The sequence below is a fragment of the Cnephaeus nilssonii genome (genome assembly GCF_951640355.1).
Source record: "Cnephaeus nilssonii genome assembly, chromosome: 17".
Classification (NCBI taxonomy): Eukaryota; Metazoa; Chordata; class Mammalia; order Chiroptera; family Vespertilionidae; genus Cnephaeus; species Cnephaeus nilssonii.
Window position 1 is genome coordinate 46,328,157 of NC_137088.1, and position 22,467 is coordinate 46,350,623.

The 22,467-nt window shown below is 39.6% G+C and overlaps 1 protein-coding gene across 4 annotated transcripts in view; it reads right to left on the reverse strand.

The window, feature by feature from the left end:
* Positions 1–22,467, reverse strand: part of CFAP20DC (CFAP20 domain containing) — a 223,321-nt gene that overhangs the window by 188,998 nt on the left and 11,856 nt on the right. For all 4 annotated transcript variants that reach the window (XM_079794556.1, XM_079794558.1, XM_079794555.1 and 1 more), the window contains one exon: positions 16,779–16,851. In XM_079794556.1, the coding sequence (XP_079650682.1) occupies positions 16,779–16,851 (73 nt within the window). The remainder of the gene's footprint in view (positions 1–16,778; positions 16,852–22,467) is intronic.

Below are 22,467 nucleotides of genomic sequence, written 5' to 3' on the forward strand. Positions count from 1 at the left end.
GAAACTATTCCAAATTAATAGAGACTAAAGACACATGAAAACTTAATGCAAAATGTAATCTTAGACCCAAAACTTAATTGCTACAAAGGACAGTAGATCTATACTATAGATAATAGTGTTGTTTCAATGTTGAATGTCCTGATTTTAAAAATTGTACCATGGCTATGTAACGGAGTGTTTTTGTTCTTAGTAGATACACACTAAAGTATTTAGTAAAGGGGTATGAAGTCTGCAACTTATTCTCATAGTTTGGGGGGGGGGAATGTATATGTACACACCCACATATGTATACATAGAGGGAAAAAAAGTAAAAGCAAATGTGCCAGAATATTAACTACTGAATTTGGGTAAAAGGTTTATGACAGTTCTTTGTGCTATTTTTGCAACTTTTAAGTTTGAAATTATTTCAAAATAAAAAGGTAAATCTATTTAAAAAGTAATTTTAGATTGCAGGTCCCAAAACATTTATCAAAGCACGAGGCATCACTGTTTTGCACTGTGTGCCACGTTTCATCAGGGCAAAAAAAGCTAATAATAAATCATCAAGTTTTCTTTTAACTTATTTATTAGAAACTTAGTTGATTATTCTTGTAGAAGATCATTTGTCTCGGTCAAATTCTGTTGTTTCCTTCTGAAAATAGAGCCAAATTACATTTCCCAGGCTCCAATGCTGTAATGGACAGTATATGAGTTCTGGCCAGAGGAATGTGATCTCAAATATCCTCCCATGTGATTCTCAGGGCTCTCTGTTGTCTTGTTTGCTGAAAAGATGCACAAATCCAGCACAGGCCTCCAAGGCTTAGATGGAAGATGGAAGGATCATGGGTCTCTACCACTGATTTGCAATGAATTGTGCTACGTATAAGAAATGAACATTTACTGTGTTAAGCCCCTGAGATTTGGGGATTATCTCTTACAGCAGGTTAGCCTGACTAAATAAAGTTACCTAACTTATAAAGTAGGTTAACAGAAAGTGACACTCTGGGAAAATGCACTCAGTGAGGATGCCATGTATTTGCTTCAGATATACTTTAGAATAGCAGTTCTCAAAGTGTGGTAAGGACCCTTAGTTTTCAAAGAGTGGTTTGGGACTCTAAAGGGTTTCCAAGACCCTTTAAAGGGCTCTGAGGTCAAAACAATTTTCAGAACAAAAGTAAGATATTATTTATCATTTTCACCCCATTCTCTCACAAGTATACAGTGGAATTTTCCAGAGGTGACATGATATATTATATCACAAGAGATTGGATATGAAGGCAGATACTAAAGAGATTTGCAACAATGTAAAAACAATGGCACTCTTTGCCATTTTTTTCTTTTGTTTTGGAAAATAAAGATATTTTATGCTATAGTTATTTAGAGTTATTATGCTAACATGTAATGGGGTTACTATTTCAAAATAATAAATATCTTTTAAATTAATTTTAATTTCTAATATGGTAACTACTGACAGATACAACCTATATACACTAAAGATCTTTGGGGCCTTTGATACATTTTAAGAGTATAAAAGGGTACTGAGACCAAAAAATTTGAGAAATGCTTTTGTACAAGAAAGAAAGCATAAGCACACCCAGAAGTCACAACTTTTTATATAAAATAAGCCCATATTGTCAAAATACATGATAGGGTAGTGAGGGTATTAATTCAATAGTGTAGTGTCTAGGACATAGTAGGTGCTCAATACATAATTGTTAAATTAATAAGTTATACAATGGTGATGATTTACACATTTAAGAGTGCTGTGATTACTGAGATAATGTGGATGTGTTGGTATATGTTACCAATGTTCACAATCATTTACTACCCTCTTTTGTGTAGAAGGTTTATACATCCCTGTCCCATTGACTATAGGCTTAGTCATATGACTTGCATTGGCCAACGGATGTAAGTAGAGTGACATATACCACACATATCAGAGGAGAAACTTTAAACTCAATTGTGTGGTTCTGCTCACACTCTTATTCTGCCCTTGCCTGAAGAATAGCATGTCCCTGATAGGGCATGTATGTTCGATCCAGATTCTGGAATGAGATGACACAGAACCAACACATAGTCTACCTATAGATAAAGCAGAGCTACAGTTCACCTTCAGCTCTCAAGTAATGTGAGATAAAAATATATGAAATTCGTGTAAGCCACTTTAGCAACCCTGGCAAATACAGTATAGAACGAGCCTAACATGTTGTAGATGTTCAATAAATGCAACTAGTCAGTTATTATTTAGCCAGAAAAGTACTGAAGAACTGTGGCTTAGTCCTTGAGTGACTGCACAAAGCAGAGCCTACCCTGATTAAAGACAGTTTATACAGTACCATTGAGAAAACCTTAGGATTTCAGGTAAATTAAGTGTAAAACTAGGACAAGAGTGGTATCAAAGTAAATCTGACTATAATAATAAATGTGGCTACTATATACCCCTGAATGCCAGTAGAAGAGCTCAGAAATATCTGTAAAGGTCCTGGGCAGGTGACAAGTCTCCAGGCTCAAAGAGCAGTGCAGTGGGTTATCAGTCCCTCTGCCTGCCTTGCCTATACCCTCTTCCTGGGAATCTGCCCCAGCTTACCTCTGAAACCGAAACCAAAGACAGAGCGATACTAAGCCAAGGACCAATCTTGATTACTCTTTCAATTTTTTTGAACTAGACGATACAGACAATGAACCTAATCAGATAGTGATGGGTATTGGAGGTCTAAGACCATAGAGGAATGTGGCAGCCATATTTGCCCACATGCACAATGACAAGCAGTCAAAGAAAGCCGATCTACAGGATAAAACAGAATAATGGAGCAGACTTGCAAACAGAATGAGAGGGAGTAGTAGATGCCAGAGAGAGAAGCTGCTGTATCAACTTCTGCAGTTGGGTTCCATAAGATCTCACGTTCTTCCAATATATACCTTTTCACTTAGCATAATTTAAATAGATTTCAATCCCTAACAAACAAACAATCCTTAAAAGAAGAAGTAGCTTTGTTTTACTTAACTAATCCTGACTCCCAAATTTTAACTTATTTCTGGTAATTATTAGAGGGCAGGAGTAGTCGTGGAGAATAGAAATCTGGATTATGGGAATAGAATTAACTTTCTGCAACTGAAAGTCCAAAGCACTTACAGAAATAATTTCACTTTAAAAAGTGTCGGAAACCATGATTATAAAATCATACTGCATCTTGATCTTTTTTCAACTCAAACAGTAAAAGCAGCAAAGATATCAAGAAAAGATATTGCCCCTAAGAATCAGTGTGTTCTGAAAAATGTCACATCCCTTTTCTGGGTCTTGGGTTTTTTTCTATAAAAAACAGGGAACTAGGTAAGATTTGTCGATTCCCTATAATAACAGAGAGTTGAGTGGCTAAAACATTTTAAAAGTTTATGCTAATACATCAATTTCTAAAATATAGTGATTTTATACACTTATTACAAATCACTGTGTTTATGGCATATCAATATCATATATGATTTTAAATAATGCTAAGGTATATTTTCTTTTCCAATTTAAAAATCAATGGCATTTAACCTTAAAAAAGAGAATGGTAATACCTATGTACTAGGTGTACTGGTTAATAATGTGGATTTTGTAATCAAAGAAAACACTATAATATCAAGAGAAACATCAAAAGTGCTTTATTCAAAGTAATGTCCATCGCTAGCTACACATTTCCCCCATCTTTCAGGTAACTTGCCGATACCATCCCAATAGAACTTTTCTTGTTTTGAGGCAAACCATCCAGAGAACCAATTTTCCACTTCTTCATATGTTTTGAAGTGCTGCTCAGAAAGTGTGTGTGCCATCAATTGGAAGGAGCAAGGTCTGGTGAATACGGTGGGTGGGTTAATACTTCCCAGGCAAGATCTTTTAACGTGTCTTTAACTGGTTTTGAAGTGTGTGTTGGAGTATGTTACCAGTGTTCACAATCACTTACTATCCTCTTTTGTGTAGGAGGTTTAGACATCCCTGTCCCATTGACTATAGGCAAAATTACTTTGCTGTGTCTTCTGGCCCATTCTGGTCATTTCACGATCAAAGCATGGTTCAAATTGATTATTTGTTGTCAATAGTGATCAGTATTAATGGTTTCACCTGGTTTTAGAAGCTCATAATACACCACACCTTCCTGATCCCACCAAATGCAGAGCACTGTCTTCTTTCCGAAGCGATTTGGCCTTGCAGTATATGTTGATGGTTGACCTGGATCAACCCATGATTTTGTGCATTTGGAATTCTCAAAATAAATCCACTTTTCATTGCCAGTCACAATTCGATGCAAAAAAGACTTTCTTTCGTGCCGTTAAAGCAACATTTTACTGATGACTTTTCGTTTTTCCATTTGTCTTTCGTTCAGTTGATGTGGCACCCATTTTCCTTCCTTCGTTGTTTGGTGAGCAACGTTTAATCTTTCTGCAAGTTGTTTTTGAGTTGGACATGCATCTTCATCCAATAATACTTGTAATTGTTGGTCTTTAAACTTTTTGGTTGACCTGGATGTTCTTTGTCTTTCACATCAAAATCATTACTTTTAAAGCGTTTAAACCAGGGTTCACAAGTATCTTGAGATGAAGCATGTTCACCATAAGCTTCCCAAAGTATTCAGCAGCACTTTTCCTCAAAATAAAGTAATGAATTAAAACTTCCCGCAAATGCTCTTTTTTTTGGCACGAAATTAGACATTTTTAAGCGTAAAAATATCTATGATGTTAACACCTTCAGAAAATTTGACAGGAAGTTTTGAAGCTTGTTGTCAATACAACAAAACAGCATACATATCAAATCGTATATATATATCAACATATGTGTAACTCCATCTATTGAAAAAAAATCCGATTAACTGGTACACCTAGTAACGGCTGTTCCTATTTACTACCAACAAATGCAACCAACATCCAACTAGACTGAGAATTTCAGATGACTGATATAGTTTCAAACAGTTTATTGTAATAGCTGTTAAGTATGAAATAGAGATAAAATGTAAGATCACTAATAAGCTCCAAAAAAAAAAAGGGCAGAGTACTTGGTTTTAATTAAAGTTCTTGGGGAGTTCGAGTATGGGCTTATAATCAGCTTTCATCTAAGAGCTGAGGGTGGTGTTTCTTAGCTTTAGTCCAGTCTTGAGAACATTCCTTTGCATATACCTTCCCATCACCATTGTGAGAAATTAACGAGACTTTATTTCTCCTCACCTAAGTTCTGCCTCTCCTTGTTCTCTGAAATAGATACCATCCTGCCATGAGGTGTGGCTAAGAGAAATGCACTTTATACTCAGCAGGGCAAATAAAAGGTTAACTTAGGGCTAAGACACTAGTTTTCCAGGAACTATGGATTGAGAAAAGAAAAGCTGGATACTGTCCTAATCCTGTTCACCTCCTCTTTGCTCATTCTTGTTTCTTGTCCTATCTTTTTCTAAACAAAGAACCACTCTGACAATATATCAACATATTTCAGTACAATACAAGTATTCTTGAGGACCCTCCATGCACACAGGATTCTTCTAAGTTCTGTGAGGATTACAATGATGAATAAGACATCCTTACCTTCAAAGTAATCATGTAAACAAGTATGGGAACACTGAGGAGAATCTTAAAGCAACTAGAGGACATGGGGAGGATTTGTAAGCATATGCTTTTGAGTTTGACCTTAGGGAATGATTAGGATTTCAAAAGGTGGAAAGATGAGATTAGCTTGGATGAAAACTAAAGCCAAAGGCATAAGAGCCTGCAGGGTTGCGCAACCAGGGTATCTACGGCAAGGGGTTGGAGTGAAATAAGAAATGGAGGGAGAGGTGTCAGATCACATCCAGAAAAGCCTATGGTGCCAAGTGAACAACAACTTTGTGGGACATTTGGATGAAGAAGCTTGGGTTGCAGCAAATCTGATGTCTTTTTTTTTTTTCCTATGGACCTAGGCTGCCTAAGACTAAAATCTAAAACTGATGCCGATGATTTCAAAAGTGAAAAGGTGTTAAGAGTTCCTGGCAACAGAGAACTTAAATGCAGTTGAAGTCTGCAATGCCTGCTTTATTTCATTATGTATTATTACCCAGTTTTTAAAAGAAGGTTGAACCATATCAGAGAATTTCAACCTTTTGAGGGAGCAATAATATCCTCTGTTCATATAAAACACATAAAGGTGTTCATCCTCAAATGCATATAAGATTGAAAAAAGGGAGGAGGGACTGTTCTGTTTAAAGTAACAGAAGTGACTCAGGACTATATAAAAACCAATGGATTAGATAATCTTAAACGTTCTTTCTAGTTAGCTTCAAAACTTCATTACTATGAATAGAAATTCTAAATGTGAATATCACCAAGTTACCAATTTTAAACCACCCATATCTTGACTTCTTCCTGCAAAAGAAGTACACTATACCACAAACTGAAACTAACTTCCAGGAGTCTTAACAATGCAAGGAATTAGAAACTGCTTAAAGAAGGAAATGAACATTTATAGATTGGGTGGTCTGTGCCAGCTACTAGGTGATGTCTCTGTAAACAACCTGAAGTCCAATTAACTCTGCTGCTGCCTAGTGTAACATCTGGGTAATGTCTTTTAGCATTTGGAGTTTAGAAATTCAAAAGTCAATGACAGCCTCATCAGGGTCCAAATGCACGGGCCTCTGAAGACCTCCTGGTCTAGTTAGGGTAAAGAAATGGTTGTGGAGATACATAAATAACAGATCACCCTATACAATAAAAGCATAATATGCAAATCGACCCAACGGTGGGATGACTGGCGGAATGATGGGTCGCTGTGATGTGCACTGACCAGCAGGGGGCAGACGCTCAATGCAGGAGCTGCCCCTATCCCACAGGCCCCAGGCCAGCCAATGTGGGTGCCAGAAGGGGGAACCCCGATCGCCCCGCCGGTCGCCCCACAGATCGGCTCTGATCGCTGGCCAGGCCTAGGTACCCTACCCGTGCATGAATTTCATGCACCAGGCCTCTAGCTATGGATAAATGTCATAACAGACTTATATATAAATGCTACTATAAGATATATTTGTGATTTACTACATATATTTCATTCCACCAAAGTTATTCCTGTGTATTCAAATAAAGGTTCTATATTTGTACATCCAAGTATGAAATTCCACAATTTATGAAAAAAATTACAAAAATCAGGAATGTTAGAGATACCAGCCCTTCCCATAGGAGCTTCTCCTTATATTTATGACTGGCCAATGTAATCAAAGCTAAATGACTGCACAAAGCTCCATGGTATATTGTAATAGCTAACTAGCAATTCTTCCTCAATATTAAATAGTTCTATGTTTCATTAATGAAAATGTCCTAAATGATTATAAATTTTATAATGGGGATTATTTAGGTCCCATAACATACATATTGTAATCTATTTTGTAGATGTTATTCTTATTTTGTATACTTAAAATAATTAACTGCCAGAATAAAAATAACGTACAGTGAGAGGGGAGAAGAACCAAACCAGAGGAAACATTTCTCCTGACAATAAAAAGTGAGCTAGATATCAATGGCATCAAAGAAACATATCCTCCCAACTCTGCCATAGCAAAGAAGGGAGAGCATTTGGAAGATCGGATTGGCTGTGAGGTATCTTCAATCCCTGTTAGTGAAGAACATGGGCAATGGGAGACACACAGGCCTGTTTTTTGTCGTCTACTACACTGGAGGCCCGATGGACAAAATTCGTGCAAGAGTAGGCCTTCCTTCCTCTGGCTTCCCTCTGGCACCTGGGACCCAGGCTTCCCTCACAGCCCCAGCTTTGTCCGGAAGGTCATCCGGTCTAATTAGCATATTACGTTTTTATTATTATAGATCATTGGAAGTCTATCTGCTTTATCTATTTTGCTAGGTCTTGTTTCTTCACAGATGAACATTCTTCTCTATCTGAGGTTCCACCCTTGGCCTGGTCACCTGTAACTCCCTTCATACCAGGACTATGAGGCCAGTAATTCCTATAGTTGTCTTTTAAATAAGTTGTTAGCATCATACCCAAACAATGCACCTCCTTCCAGATAGAGACCCTGCAGGGTCCCAAGAAACAGCTGTTTTACCATTTCTCTTCAGGGATGAGTACCATGAATATTTCACAGGGAAAGAGACATGCTCAAATTGTCTCAAAATGTTTCAGAAGCACAATTTAAAAATTAAATATCCCTGCATTCCTATCTATATTTAGGAATGTAAAATTTAATACTTACGTACAGCAACTACTTGGCATTATCCAATTTAACCCTCGTAATTATTCAATAATAAATAGGTATAAATGCCATCCCTGTTACACAGAGGAACCTGTGACACACAGAGGGTTCATCAACTTGCCAGGGTCTTCAAGCTAACACATGGCAGAGCCAATTACTCCCAAGCTTACCACCCAACCCATCACAGGACCCTGACTTGATAATGTATAAGGCAATCATTGAACTGCACAGTGATTAACAAGTGCATGGCCCTTTATTACAATTTTACAGAGTAATAACACTTTCAAATATTTCTGTATGTGCAATTTTTCTTTTGCTAGCATTTTATTTTAGCTCTCAACATGTATTAAGGTTATCTAAAGAATTTTAAAAGAATAATTTAGAAAAGTAAAATAAACTAAAAACAAGGAAGAAAAGATTTCTCAAAGAACATTTATTTAATAAAGAATATTGCATCTGGTTTATATACGACCACATGTGTTATCTAAAACTTCCACATAAAACCTATTTTAAGGCATGCAAATTTAATATATTATGAAAGTCAGTATGCAAAGCATATAAAGTGCTTTTTACTAATGCGTGTAACAAAATATACTGATTATGCAAGAACATTAATTGGATATAATTAAAATACTGAGATTTAAATACTGATGATTTTAAAAAGAAAAAATAGAAGTTGGAATTAGCCATGAAATGCATTCAAAATGCTAAAGAAACTTGCAGTGTCATTATCACTTTAGTATACAATATTTCTAGCTTAAAAAAGAGCAACCACTGGCCACTTTCGCTTAGTTCTATACACAGTTTAGAAATGTATTCACTCAGTGGCAAATGATTTCATTGGGTAATATAATACATTGCACTTAGATAACACTTTTAAAAAAATAAATTATTTAAGAGCTACATAACAACCACTATTTTCTTCAAAGGAAGGCATCAAAATGAAAAAGAAAGATAAAGTAAATTTTCCACAGGAAGAGCTGTGCTTGGTTAAATGTACACAACCTCAAAAGCTCTCACCAATGTCATTCTGACCTAAAGATATCAAATTGAGGTGTTCTCTCAACTCTGGTAGCTAGCTTAAAAGTGGCTGAAGGAGACTGGTGATATGTGAAAAGAATGGGTTGGCAGCTGTGAGGCCATATTCACTTTACTTGGTTTAAAGTTTCAAAGGAGTCTACTATCTCCAACATCACCGAAGAAAGGACAGTAGGAGCAGAATTAAATAGGATAGAAGAATCTGAAACTTCTATTAAGTTTCTCTCCTGACTTCTTTGTCTAACTCACTAGTACCAATACAGAAAAGGTGATGTAAGAGTAACTTTCATTAAATTACCTTAATACTAAAACTTACTTTTGTAAGATAGCTATGTTTCAATTTTTTATTTTATGGAAATGGGGAAAAAAGCTCTGAGAAATCCACATAAATCTAAACCTCCTAAAATTTCTTAGGAAGAACCTAATATCACCAATTAACTCTGGCAATTAAAACTTAAAAAACAAAAAAGATCACATTACCATTTACTGAAGAGGCAACTGAGACAGAATTTAAGTGTCTGCCCCAAAGGCATATAACTAGGGGACAGAGCAAAAGGATGAAACAAAAACTGGAATAAGCATCATAAATCCTAGATTGAATTCTAGGTTAAAATCATTACACTCTACTCAGATGTACTTCAAATTCAAAATATTGCAATAAAGAGATCACAAAGAGTCAGTTAAAATTTGTAAGGACTAGTGACCCTTTTAGGGGGTCTCTCTCTCTTTTTTTTAAAGAATTTCCTTTATCAGATTGCAAATGCAAGTAGTACTCCAAACAGCTAAGGGTTCAACATGTAAACCCTTTCGGTAAAAATATTCCCTAGGATCCACAGGCGAGGGCTCCCAACCTCTCCAAATAACACATGATGCCCACCACTGGCTTTCATAGTGTGTTCATCCCATATGTCAAAAAAGCACTGGTTGAGCTGAGTAAAAATGAGAAAAATAATGTCAATTCTCTTAGAGGCATTAACATTACAAATCTCATAATTCACCAAGATCAGGACAAAATAAGGATAGAAAAAAGGAATTAATGCAGATCAACAATATTCAGTAAAATGAATACAATTCCTGTCAAAAACTGTAATAGACCAAAGTCCCTTAGTATGATTGGCACTATCAAATTTAGCAAAATGGATTTCTATTTCAAGATGCAGTTGGTTCCTTTCCAAGAGCTCTGGTTCATGGAGCTCCTCCCGTGCACCAGATGTCTGCCTCCAGGCTCTGTAACACCCATCAACCCACACAAGGGGAGCTGCGGCTCCCACGGCCACGATGCTGCAGTACGGAAGGGACCACGAAATGGAAGAATTCTTAAAAAGTTGTTGTTTATTGAATCATTTAACTTCAGGTCAAACAGTGAGACCCGGGTATACTAAAATACTTTGGAAATGAAAATTGCAACTAATACTAAGAAATAAGCAAATCAAAACATAGGGTTTGTTTGTATAAAGCAGGGAGGGGATTTTCTTTTGTATGCTGACACCAAGAGAGAGAAGTATGAGGGAATCCTGTTACTGCACTGCTACAGATATGCAGTGTTAGAACAGTGCTCCCTTGGCTTTACGTGCAAAAGGTAATGGTTACTAAGCTCTGAAAGCACCTTACCCACAGGTGCAAGATTCTGAATACTATATTTTTTAGATATTAAAGAAAAGAAAGATCTCGGTATGAACAAAAATAAAGAACCAACAGAGAAGAAGTAAAGTTGATTTTTAGCTTTCATTTAAAAAAGAAAGTGTAATATGAATATTGCCACATCTGAGATGCAAAGTACTAAGACAAAAAAGATTTGGGTAAAATTCTTCCTTTAATTCTCAGGCACTTTTCTCTGAAAAGGGTAAAGACAGAAACAGGAACATCTCAGAATGAAAGACCTTTCCTTCCTGGAACTCTAGTGATAATACTATATTATGAGGAGCTCCTAAAAAAGATGCAGAAGGCTTAGCAATTTCATCTCATACCAAAACTCAAATAAACTATATTTATTAGATATGTACCTACGTAGAGCGGTATAGAGCACAGGTTCTGGATTTAGACTACATTATCACTTTGTAGCCTTTTGGCTAAGTTAAAGTATTCTATAGATTTAGAATACAAGTTTGAATTCTGGGTCTAAGACCTAGTGAGTAGGTCTATAATCTGTAGCAGATTCCTTAACATTTCTGGACTTCAGTTTCCTCAATGGTAAAACAGAGGCAATAATTAACATTACCATACAGGCTTGTTTTAAAGATTAATTGAAATAAACAATTAAAGTACTTAGAGCAAAGGCCAGTATCTAGTAAGTGCTTAACAAATGTTAGCCATGGTTAAGGTGAGCTAAATAATTTGCCCCAAGTCCTACAGAGATAAAGAAGGATTTGACATTGGATCTGTCTAGTTTCAAGCCCATACGCTTACTTCTACCCAATACCGCACATGTTCCCCATAGGTCTTGCTCTTATGTCATCACTAGAGGCCCGGTGCACGAAATTCGTGCACAGAGGGGTGTTGTCCCTCAGCCCAGCCTGTACCCTCTCCAATCTGGGACCCCTCAAGGGATGTCCGACTGCCTGTTTAGGCAGTCGGACATCCCTCTCACAATCCAGGACTGCTGGCTCCCAACTGCTTGCCTGCCTGCCTTCCTGATTGCCCCTAACCGCTTCTGCCTGCCAGCCTGATCACCCCCTAACCACTCTGCTGCCAGCCTGTTTGCCCCCAACTTCCCTCCTCTGCCGGCCTGGTTACCCCTAACTGCCCTCTCCTGCAGGGTTGATCACCTCCAACTGCCCTCCCTTGCAGGCCTGGTCCTTCTCAACTGCCCTCCCTTGCAGGCCGGGTGCCTCCCAACTGCCCTCTCCTGCTGGCCATCTTGTGGTGGCCATCTTGTGTCCACATGGGGGCAGGATCTTTGACCACATGGGGGCAGCTATATTGTGTGTTGCAGCGATGATCAATCTGCATATTACTCTTTTATTAGATAGGTTAGAGGCCTGGTACAGAGGTGGGGGCCAGCTGGTTTGCCCTGAAGGGCGTCCCGGATCTGGTGGGGATTCCTTGGGGAGTGAGGCGGCCTGAGCGAGGGGCCTGTGGTGGTTTGCAGGCAGGCCACGCCCCCTGGCAACGCAAGCAGAGGCCCTGGTATCTGGAATTTATTTTCCTTCTACAATTGAAACTTTGTAGCCTGGAGCAGAGCCAAGCCTGGGGCTCCCTCTGAGGCCCGCAGCCATTTGTGTTGGGGTTATAATTGAAACTTTGTTGCCTTAAGCAGGTGGGCCCGGCCAGGGTGTGCAGAAAGCTTTGCTTCCCCTGTTGCCGGCGGCAACCCTGGCCTGCTCTCTCAAGCTCCATTCTGCCGCCATTTGTTTGAATTTGTTTACCTTCTATAATTGAAACTTTGTAGCTTGAGTGGAGGCTTAGGCCTGCAACGGCTGGCAGAAAGCTTGGCTTCCTCTGTTACCTAGGAAACCTTGCTCTCTGTGGCTGTAGCCATCTTGGTTTGGGTTAATTTGTATACTCGCGCTGATTGGATGGTGGGCGTGGCTTGTGGGTGTGTCGGAGGTATGGTCAATTTGCATATTTGTCTATTATTAGATAGGATAATAGTTATCAGGATGTATTTAAATAGGCTTTCAACTGATCTTTCACCCTAAGAGTAAACTATAGTGGGTCCTATTTATCTATGTCTGTCTATTAGTCCCCTCCAGCCCACTCATCCAAATTTGAGAGCTTCTGGGCGAGGCATGGTTAGGTGCTGAAATATCATGATAGGTAGACAGACAGGGTCCCAGTCCTCACGGAACTCAAAGTCTACTAAAAAAGACAGATAATCAAGTAAAAATATAATTACAAACTGGTATTGTCGTAATAAAGGAAAAGAGCAGGGTGTTAGAAAAGAGCATTAAGAGATGGAACTCATTTAGTTAAAGGAAATCAAGTAAGATCTCTCTCTCTGAAGAAGGGGCACAAAGCTGTGATGAGAAGGCTGAATAAGAGTAGGCAAGGCAAAGAAATGGGGATTTTTAAAAAATAATCATTGGAGAACATGCTTAGAGAAAGGAAGGGGGAGAGAGAGAGAGTGTGAGAAACATTGATCACATGTGCCCTGAACAGAGATGATCCCAAAACCCAGGTCCATGCCCTGACAGTGCTCCAACCAACTGAGCCACTCCAGTTGGGCAAAGAAATGGGGATTTAAATCACTTGTGCATGGGACCTAAGAAGAGACCTCACCAGAAGGGTGTGAGAAAGGGAAAGCCAGTGTGGCTGGAAAGGAGCCAGCATGGCTGCAAATGGTGACTGCAGGGCAGAGTGGTATGAGATGAGAAGGGAGAGGTGAGCTACCAGAGCACATAGGAGTATCAAGGATTTGGGAGTTTATTTTCAGTACAATGGGATACAGCTGCTTTGGTGATTACAGAGGATCACTCTAGCTGCAATGTGGAGACTAGATTGGAAAAGGACAAGAGAAGAATCTGGGAAACTCACTGGGATTCTCTTACAATAGATCAAGGGAGATGTGACGGTGGTTTAGGACCAGGAGGGTGGCAGTAAGGGAGGTGGAATATACAGATTCAAAGTAGATTGACTCCCCCATGTCTAACACATTGCCTGACAATAACAGGAACTCAATCATTTGTTGCCTGACTGATTCCTCAAGCAGAGCTGTTGCTGGTTCTGAGGCATCTGCTAACCCACAGATGCATGACCTCACCCTGAGCAGTTTAGTCATCCAGTGCACATGAGACCCACAGGAAGATGTTGGAGAAATTATTATTGAGTTAATAAGCCAGCTGGCAAGACTCCACTTATGAAAACCTCTTGATGTGTGAATTTTTCTTTGTAAAACAAAATGCTTCCCCTGCTCTGACAATGGAAAATTTTAGAAACCAGCTATCTTTTTGCTGTGTGACTTTTTAAGCTTGTGGGAGGAATGTATTATTTAAAATAGCCTGGGGTATGCTGTCAGAAATACAGTAAAATACTAAAGGTGCTGAAAGTAAGTCCTTTCTTTTAAGAGGAAAAAAAGCTATAGTTAGACAAACTATACTCATTCTACGTCCTTCCTTGTAAAAACATGTTCTCTATGTCATTACTTCCTAAAACAGCAAAATATTTTTATTACCTATTAGCAACAAATGCAAATGCAAAGTTAATATATTTTCTTGTAATCTGATAAATTCACAATGTCAGAACAGAGAATGTCTTCCCTATGTTATTTAATAATTTTGACCTTGTATCTATATTTCTCCTTAATCCTTAATCCCAATACCTCTGAAAATGTTTGGCCATCTTTCACAGGCCAACAGCATTAATAACAGGGTAACAAAGGAGTAGTCAGGCTTACTTACAGCTGCTCTCTTGCTAGGACTAAGACAAACCTAAGATACTTATCAATTTCTTAGAAATTAAAGCTTTATTATTATTAAACTAGAAGCCCGATGCATGAAGATTCATGCTAGAATGGGCCTTCCTTTCCCTGGCTGCTGGCACCGCCTTTCCACTCTGGCCCTGCCTTCCCATGCTGTCCAGAGGCCCTGAGAGACTGGGGTGGGGTGGAACGCCTGCGTTGTTGCCATGGTGACAACGCAGGTATCCACGCAGGTCGCTCAGCGCCTGTGTATGCAAATTAACTGCCATCTTTGGTGGATTAATTTGCATACTCACTCTGATTGGCTGGTGGTGTAGCGGAGGTATGGTCAATTTACATGTTTGTCTATTATTAGGTAAGATTAGTTAAAACAATGTATTACTTAGGCTAGAGTGGTACATTCAAATGCTTGGGGACACAAATAAAGCTTAGTTTGTTATTAAAAAAAGAGTGCTCATCAGCAAAAACTTCAGCCAAGTGTCTTGCATACCTTTTATCAAAAGGCCACCTACCCACCAGTGCCCCCGCCACTGCTTCTGAAGAATCTCAAAGTATAAGTGGTAGAGTTCAGGAGAATAAGAGGGGTTGAACGGGACTGCCATGCAAGAAACTTAATAAGCTTAAAAATAGTCAGCGTGGGGTGTGGCTCAGTGGTTGAGCATTGACCTATGAACCAGGAGGTCTCGGTTTGATTCCCAGTCAGGGCACATGTCCGGGTTGCAGGCTCGATCCCCAGTGTAGGGTGTGCAGGAGACAGCTAATCAATGATTCTCATCATTGATGTTTCTATCTCTCTCTCCTTCTCCCTTCCTCTCTGAAATCAATAAAAATATATTAAAATATATATATTTATAATTCGCCTTCTTCCATTTGGTAGGAAGCCATTTCCCCTACACTAAAAATAAAGCTTTATATGGTACTCTCTTGTACAAGAAGTATGTGTTTAGAGTCTTAAAAATGTTCTTTCTACAGAACCAGAAAAGGATTCTTAAGAGCATCAAATAATGTTTTGGTCCTATCACTGTAAGAACTATTTTAAAGAATCTTAGTAACCAAGACAAACGATAATAGAAAACCTTAGAAATTCACTAAAGTTTAAAGTTGAACAAAACAAAGTTACAAATTGTTCCATCTATCCTTTACCACTCAAGAAAACAAGATTGTATATTATTAGCTAAAATTCATATTTTAGCAACATCTGTAAAAATTGTTAATATTCTAATTCACATAAAGAGAAAAGGATTACCTCAAATTTATCTTATTTCCATTTTATTAAAGAAGCTCCTCCCTTCTCTTAGTTTGTACCAGTGTTTCTAGTACAAAATTACCTTCATTATTAGGAAAGCCACTTATTCCAGCAAGGAAAATAAAAGCCTAAGCTCAGACCTTGGACAGCTATTAATTACAAAAGAAAAAATTTAGAAAATAGCATGCTTTAAATGCAATGCTATAATGAAAATATACAAATTTATAGGAAGTAGCAAAAGTAGATTTATAGCGGTGAGTACATGAAACAGAGTTTATTCTTATAGTATTAATTTATTATTGTATTATTTTCCATATAAACTGTAAACCTATTTGCCCCACCCTGTATTAATTAAATCTTACATAATATTCAACTCTATATGAGTGTACAAATTAAATATCTTCATTCTCGAATTATCTCAGACAACAGATAGCATAACTGAGAAACAGTTGTAGATTCTCATTTTTGCTAAATAATCTGTTTATAGAAAGGTCATTTAAAATGAATACATCCCAAGCCATCTATAAACTGGTATAAACAGAAGGGACCAACATTTCTAAACTGAGCAACATTAAAACAAGGTATTTCAATCAAATTTAAATCAAACATAGTTTTAAATAGCAGACAGCATAGAACATAACATCACCATTCCCCATTTGAACCAAAATCTCAAAATTCTGGATTATTTATTTCTTCAAGTTATAGGTTGCTTATTACCAAATTCATAATCCTTTGATATTTTCTTAAAACAGATTAAATTTGCTTCCTTCCCCCAGGGAAATGCCAGACTACAGTGATATCTAAGAAATATGATTAGATTAGTTTAATTACTTCATGTCAACTTGATAAGTCACTGCTCTTTAATGCAAAAACTGCCACTTGTAATTAATGACTGTTCGTATTGCTTTAATTGATCAAATGTCTCATACATATAAAACATTGGAAGAAGTTCTGTATATCTTACAGCAATTCAGTGGAGAAGTCTTGTCCCAGGGGTATGTAAATCTGAAGTACAAGAAACCTCTGGATCAGTCCAACTAGAATGAGAGGGGGAAAAGATACATTCACATGTCCAAACCATTTATATGTGCATATAAACAAACACAATCGAAGGCCACCAACAAGCTCAAGCTTTTATTATTTCAATAATATAAAGAACTGCAATAGCACTGCCCATGTGTTACAACCGCATTATTAAAGCAAAACACTGGTGAAAATCAAATCAAACTCTAACAACAAATGTCTTTTAATGTCCCATCTATAGGCATGGTAAAATTTTTATGAAAATTTAAAAAATAATTTTTATTTACTATTTTTAATAGCTTAGGAGAGAATGTACACATAGAACTGCATTCAATAGAGACATATAAAACTGAACTATAGATTCCCATCAAGGCATTCATAAAAACTTGGAGCAATTATTTTTATTCACTGACAGTTTTAAGTGTACTAAACAACTTAATAAAAAAAAAAATAGACCAAGAAAAGCAATTCTCACTGAAGGTTTGATGAGACATATCTAGTTTATATGGTTTTAAACATGGTGTCTACATTGAGATGGATGGAGAAACATATTTTCATTTATAATACCTTTTGTAAATTTAACACAGTTTTAATTAATCTAATGCTCACAAATTAAGAACTGATAACTTTTATTCCCCACCACTGGCTTCATTTTTATTAACAAACTAGAGGCCCGGGTGCACAAAATTTGTGCACAGGGGTGTGTGTCCCTCAGCCCAGCCTGCACCCTCTCCAATCCTTGAGGGATGTCTGACTGCCCGTTTAGGCCCGATCCTGGTGGAATCGGGACTAAATGGGCAGTTGGACATCCCTCTCACAATCCAAGACTGCTGGTTCCTAACTGCTCACCTGCCTGCCTGCTTGAATGCCCCTAACCACTTCTGCCTGCCAGCCTGATAACCCCCTAACCACTCCGCTGCCAGCCTGATTGATGCCTAACTGCTCCCCTGCCAGCCTGTTTGCCCCTAACTTCCCTCTCCTGCCAGCCTGTTTGCCCCTAACTGCCCTCCCCTGCTGGCCTGGTCCCCCCTAACTGTCCTCCCCTTCTGGCCCGGTCACCCGTAACTGCCCTCCCCTGCCAGCCAGTTCACCACTAACTGCTCTCCCCTGCAGGCCTGGTACCTCCAACTGCCCTTTCCTGCAGGCCTGGTCCCCCCAACTGCCTTCCCCTGCAGGTCTGGTTTCCCCCTAACTGCCCTCCCTTGCAGGCCTGGTCCCTCCCAACTGCCCTCCCCTGCCGGCCTGGGTCCCCCCTAACTGCCCTCCCTTGCAGGCCTGGTCTCTCCCAACTGCCCTCCCCTGTGGCCATGTTGTGGAGGCCATCTTGTGTCCACATGAGGGCAGCCATCTTTGACCACATGGGGGCAGCCATCTTGTGTTGAAGTGATGGTCAATTTGCATATTACTCTTTTATTAGATAGGATATTTGGAGAAATACCAATCACTTTTGATAGGTGAAGTCTATAACTGCTTAAAAGTCGATTAATTTCATATTCCCTCTTCAGATTCCTTCACTTAATTCCTTTCCTCTTAGGTTTAGAACTTCTGCTTAATCTCTCAATTATGATACGCTTAATGGATGTTTTAGTATCACTACTTCTCAAAACGTAACTTTTAGAAACTTTTTTCCTGATGTGGGACTTTGGGTAGAATATGGAAATGTTTTGATTTATCTGACCTTTCTTACAAATCTCACAGTACAGGCTTATGCATAGAAAAAAGAAGGCAACTGGTCTAAAATGCATGTTATTTTCTATTTATTCTAACTTAGTAGGCTTAACAAATTTAAGTATTTTAAAGTAGTAATACATGTTTATATAGTCTATATAAAGACCTTCTGGGTTATAATTCCAGAGAAGCTATTTAACAACATTTCAGAACAATCTGAAATTTAGTTTCTAAAAAATAAATGTGCCCAGTATTTTTAGATCAAACAAATAGGATAATTTTTGCTTAAAATACTAAGTGGCCAGGTGGCTCAGTTGGTTAGAGCATTGACCTGCACACCAAAAGGTTGTGGGTTCGATTCCCAGTCAGGGCCCATACGGGAGGCAACTGATCAATGCTTCTCTCTCACATTGATCTTTCTCTTTCTCTCTCTCCCCCTTCCTCTCTCTCTAAAAATCAACAAAAACATATCCTCAGGTGAGGATTAAAACAAACAACAAAAACACTAAACATATAAACTGCACCAGAGACCTATTTGTAGAGTAAGCAATATAAAAAAAAATAGGGAATTACAGGCTCTGACCTTAGAAAATTCGTCAGGAACCAGATTCTACCATATTTATGGGAAAAGCCAGTAAGGCAACCACAGGGCCCTGGACTACAAAACCAAAATAAGATGCCAAAATGAGGCCAACTTAAATAAATCATTGTTAATCAATCTCTCTCTTGCATCTTCCCCTGATTGGCCCTTGAGTATTTTTCCACTGGACAAGGTCTCTGTAAATAGAGCTGAGGGAGCACCAGGATAAATGAAATGCAGTCTTTACAAAAGGTCCCTAATAATATGTCACAAATCTCACTGAATCAGCACTGTTCTCTTCAAACACAAAGAGCTACACATATAGGGCATTTTTGTATGAACATTTTTAGATATGAAAGACACCTGCCCTCAAAAAAAGAAACTTTTATAATGCAACTTTCTCACATATAGAGAAGCCCTAGTTTCCAAAAGTCTCCACTTCTAAGATTAAAAGAAGTATGACAATACTATATGGTGATGATCTAACAAAGAAAAAAGTACTTTAATAACGTTTGACATACACTGATCCTGTGTGTTAGAAAAGCTATATAAATTCTATAGTAATATTTTTTTCTAGTGGCCTAGTAAATTCAAATGGACTCTTCATGTCTACATTATATTTAAAATCACTGTAACTAATGCTGAATGTGGAACTGCTTAGTGAAAAAATGCCCGTTATGCACATAAAATTCATAAAAATGTAGTCCTTTTATTGAAATATGCAGTTTTCTACAGTTTTATAATCTACTAGAGGCCCGGTGTACAAAATTCGTGCACTCGGGGGGAAGGAGGGGTGCTTCAGCCTGGCCTGTGCCCTCTTGTAGTCCAGGAGCCCTCAGGGGATGTCTGACTGACGGCTTAGGCCTGCTTCCCCCCGGCCCCCGGGGAGCGGGCCTAAGCCGTCAGTCGGACATTCTAAGCGAGGCCATGGAGGTGGGAGAGGCTCCCACCACTGCTGCTGCGCTCGTCAGCCATGAGCCCAACTTCAGGGGTCAGCTCCTGCGTTGAGCGTCTGCCCCCTGGTGGTCAGTGTGCATCAGAGCAACTGGTCGTTCTGCTGTTCGGTTGATTTGCATATTAGCCTTTTATTATATAGGACTCGTGGCCCGGTGCACGAAATTTGTGCACGGGCGGGGGGTGGGGGGGCTCCCTCAGCCTAGCCTACACCCTCTCCAATTGGGGACCCCTCAAGGGATGTCTGACTGCTGGTTTAGGCCCAGTTGGACATCCTCTCTCACAATCTGGGACTGCTGGCTCCTAACTGCTCACTTGCCTGCCTGCCTGATTGCCCCTAACTGCCTCTGCCTGCCTGCCTGATCACCCCTAACTGCTCTCCCCTGCCGGCCTGATCTCACCCCAAAGGCCCTCCCCTGCCGGCCTGATCTCACCCCCAACAGCTCTCCCCTGCCGGCCTGATTGCCCCTAACTACCTCTGCCTGCCTGATCGCCCCTAATTGCCCTCCCCTGCAGTCCTGCTCTCGCCCCCAACTGCCCTTCCCTGCTGGCCTGATCTCGCCCCCAATGGCCCTCCCCTGCCGGCCTGATCTCACTCCCAACTGCCCTCTCTGCCTCGGCCCCCACCACCATGGCTTTGTCCGGAAGGAAGTTGGATGTCTGAAAGATGGCTGGTTGACCCGGTCTAATTAGCATATCTCCCTTTTATTAGTACAGATAGATTATATAGGATAGGATTGCTTAAATTGGCGGGGGGGGGAGCCTTTTTCAGCAGGAGGATATGCTCTTAGCAGAGATAATCCCTATATTTGGACTGATAGACAGTCATATGCACTATAATGCCAAACCGGTCATTAAAAAATTGAACCGCTTTCTTACACCTTACATCAAACAGCTGTTGCCCTTAAAACCCCTCCTCAGCCCTCACCTTAGGTTCTGCCTTTGCAGTTCACTCAGATTAGGTTCTGATTGGTCGGTTTCTATGCCAGTCAGTGTCAAAAGCTCCACCTCCTAGGCAGCCATTGGCTCCTCACAGTTCACCCAGATTTGGCTCTGATTGGTCGTTTTCTATGCCAGTCAGCGTCTCTGTGCCTATCTCCAGGCCTGATCAGAGAGGCAGGGCTGATCAGTAGCCCCCGTGGAGGCCCGGAGAGAAACAGAGGCGCAGTTGCTGGTGAAGCCCAGAGAGAAAGAGAGAGGCAATGGCTGATCAACAGCTGCCATGGAAGCTGTGGATCAGATCCTGCCTCTCTCTCTCCAGGCCTCTCTCCAAGCCTGATCCACAGCCCCTTCAGCAGTCAGTGCTGGGTCGCCATGCCCGCAGCAGCATCAATGAGCAGCAATCAGCAATCAGATTGTAGGACAGACTTCCAGTCGGTTGAGCCTTTGGTTGTTTTGGACGTTACGGACCCCGGGTTTTTATGTATTAGGATTCTTGCCTGAGACAAACTACCTCTATTTTTAAGGGGTCAGGTCCTTTTTTCTTTTGAATATTTTAGAAACAAATTGAACTGGTAAAATACCATTAGATGTTTAAACACTGGTGTTACAGTTCTTTCCTTATAGAAAACTAGAGGCCCGATGCATGAAATTCATGCAAGAGTAGGCCTTCCTTCACCTGGCTGCTGGCACTGGCTTCCCTCTGGCACCTGGGACCCGGGTTTCCCTCTGGCCGCTGGCAGGCACCTGGGACCCGGGCTTCCCTCGCAGCCCCGGCTTTGTCTGGAAGGTCATCTGGAATTAGCATATTACGCTTTTATTATAGATGACAGCTGTACACCTCATATACAAGGAGTTGGGACTAGTCATCCTTTAGGAGTAACCTGGTAAATCATGCTGAAACTATTTACTGGTTCCAATCACAGCCTTGGCATAAACAGCACTGACTTGTACCTCTCCACTTCAATAAAGATGACAGGAAACACTTATGCCTTCATTGTGGGTTATTCCACATACCTTGGGCAAATGAAAAAACCTGTCTGGGCCCTTTTACTTTTCAAGTATAAAACTGGGTCAATAATTTAGAATTATAAATTATAGGCTTATTTATATGGATTAAATTAGTTCTACTCAATAAAGATTTATTGAACATTTACTATGTGTGAGACAGTGCTGAAGTTTTTGTAGTGGGTAAGATAGACAAGGTATCTGACCCTTTAGAATTTATTGTCTAGTTCCATGAAGGAGGAGGTCAGGGTGCTGTGAAAGCATATAATCATGGGTCCTTAGAGGGAAAGGGACAATGAACGAACATTTTCTTGAAGAAATGACATTGGAATTCAGCTAGGAACACATTTTACAGGGAGAGGGAATATTCTATCATATGATGAAAAAGGTGAATTTAAAGGCCTAACAGGCAGATAGGAAAGTCAGCAGGTGAAAAGTAGCAGGAGATAGCCTGGCAAATAGCTATGAACTCAATCATTCA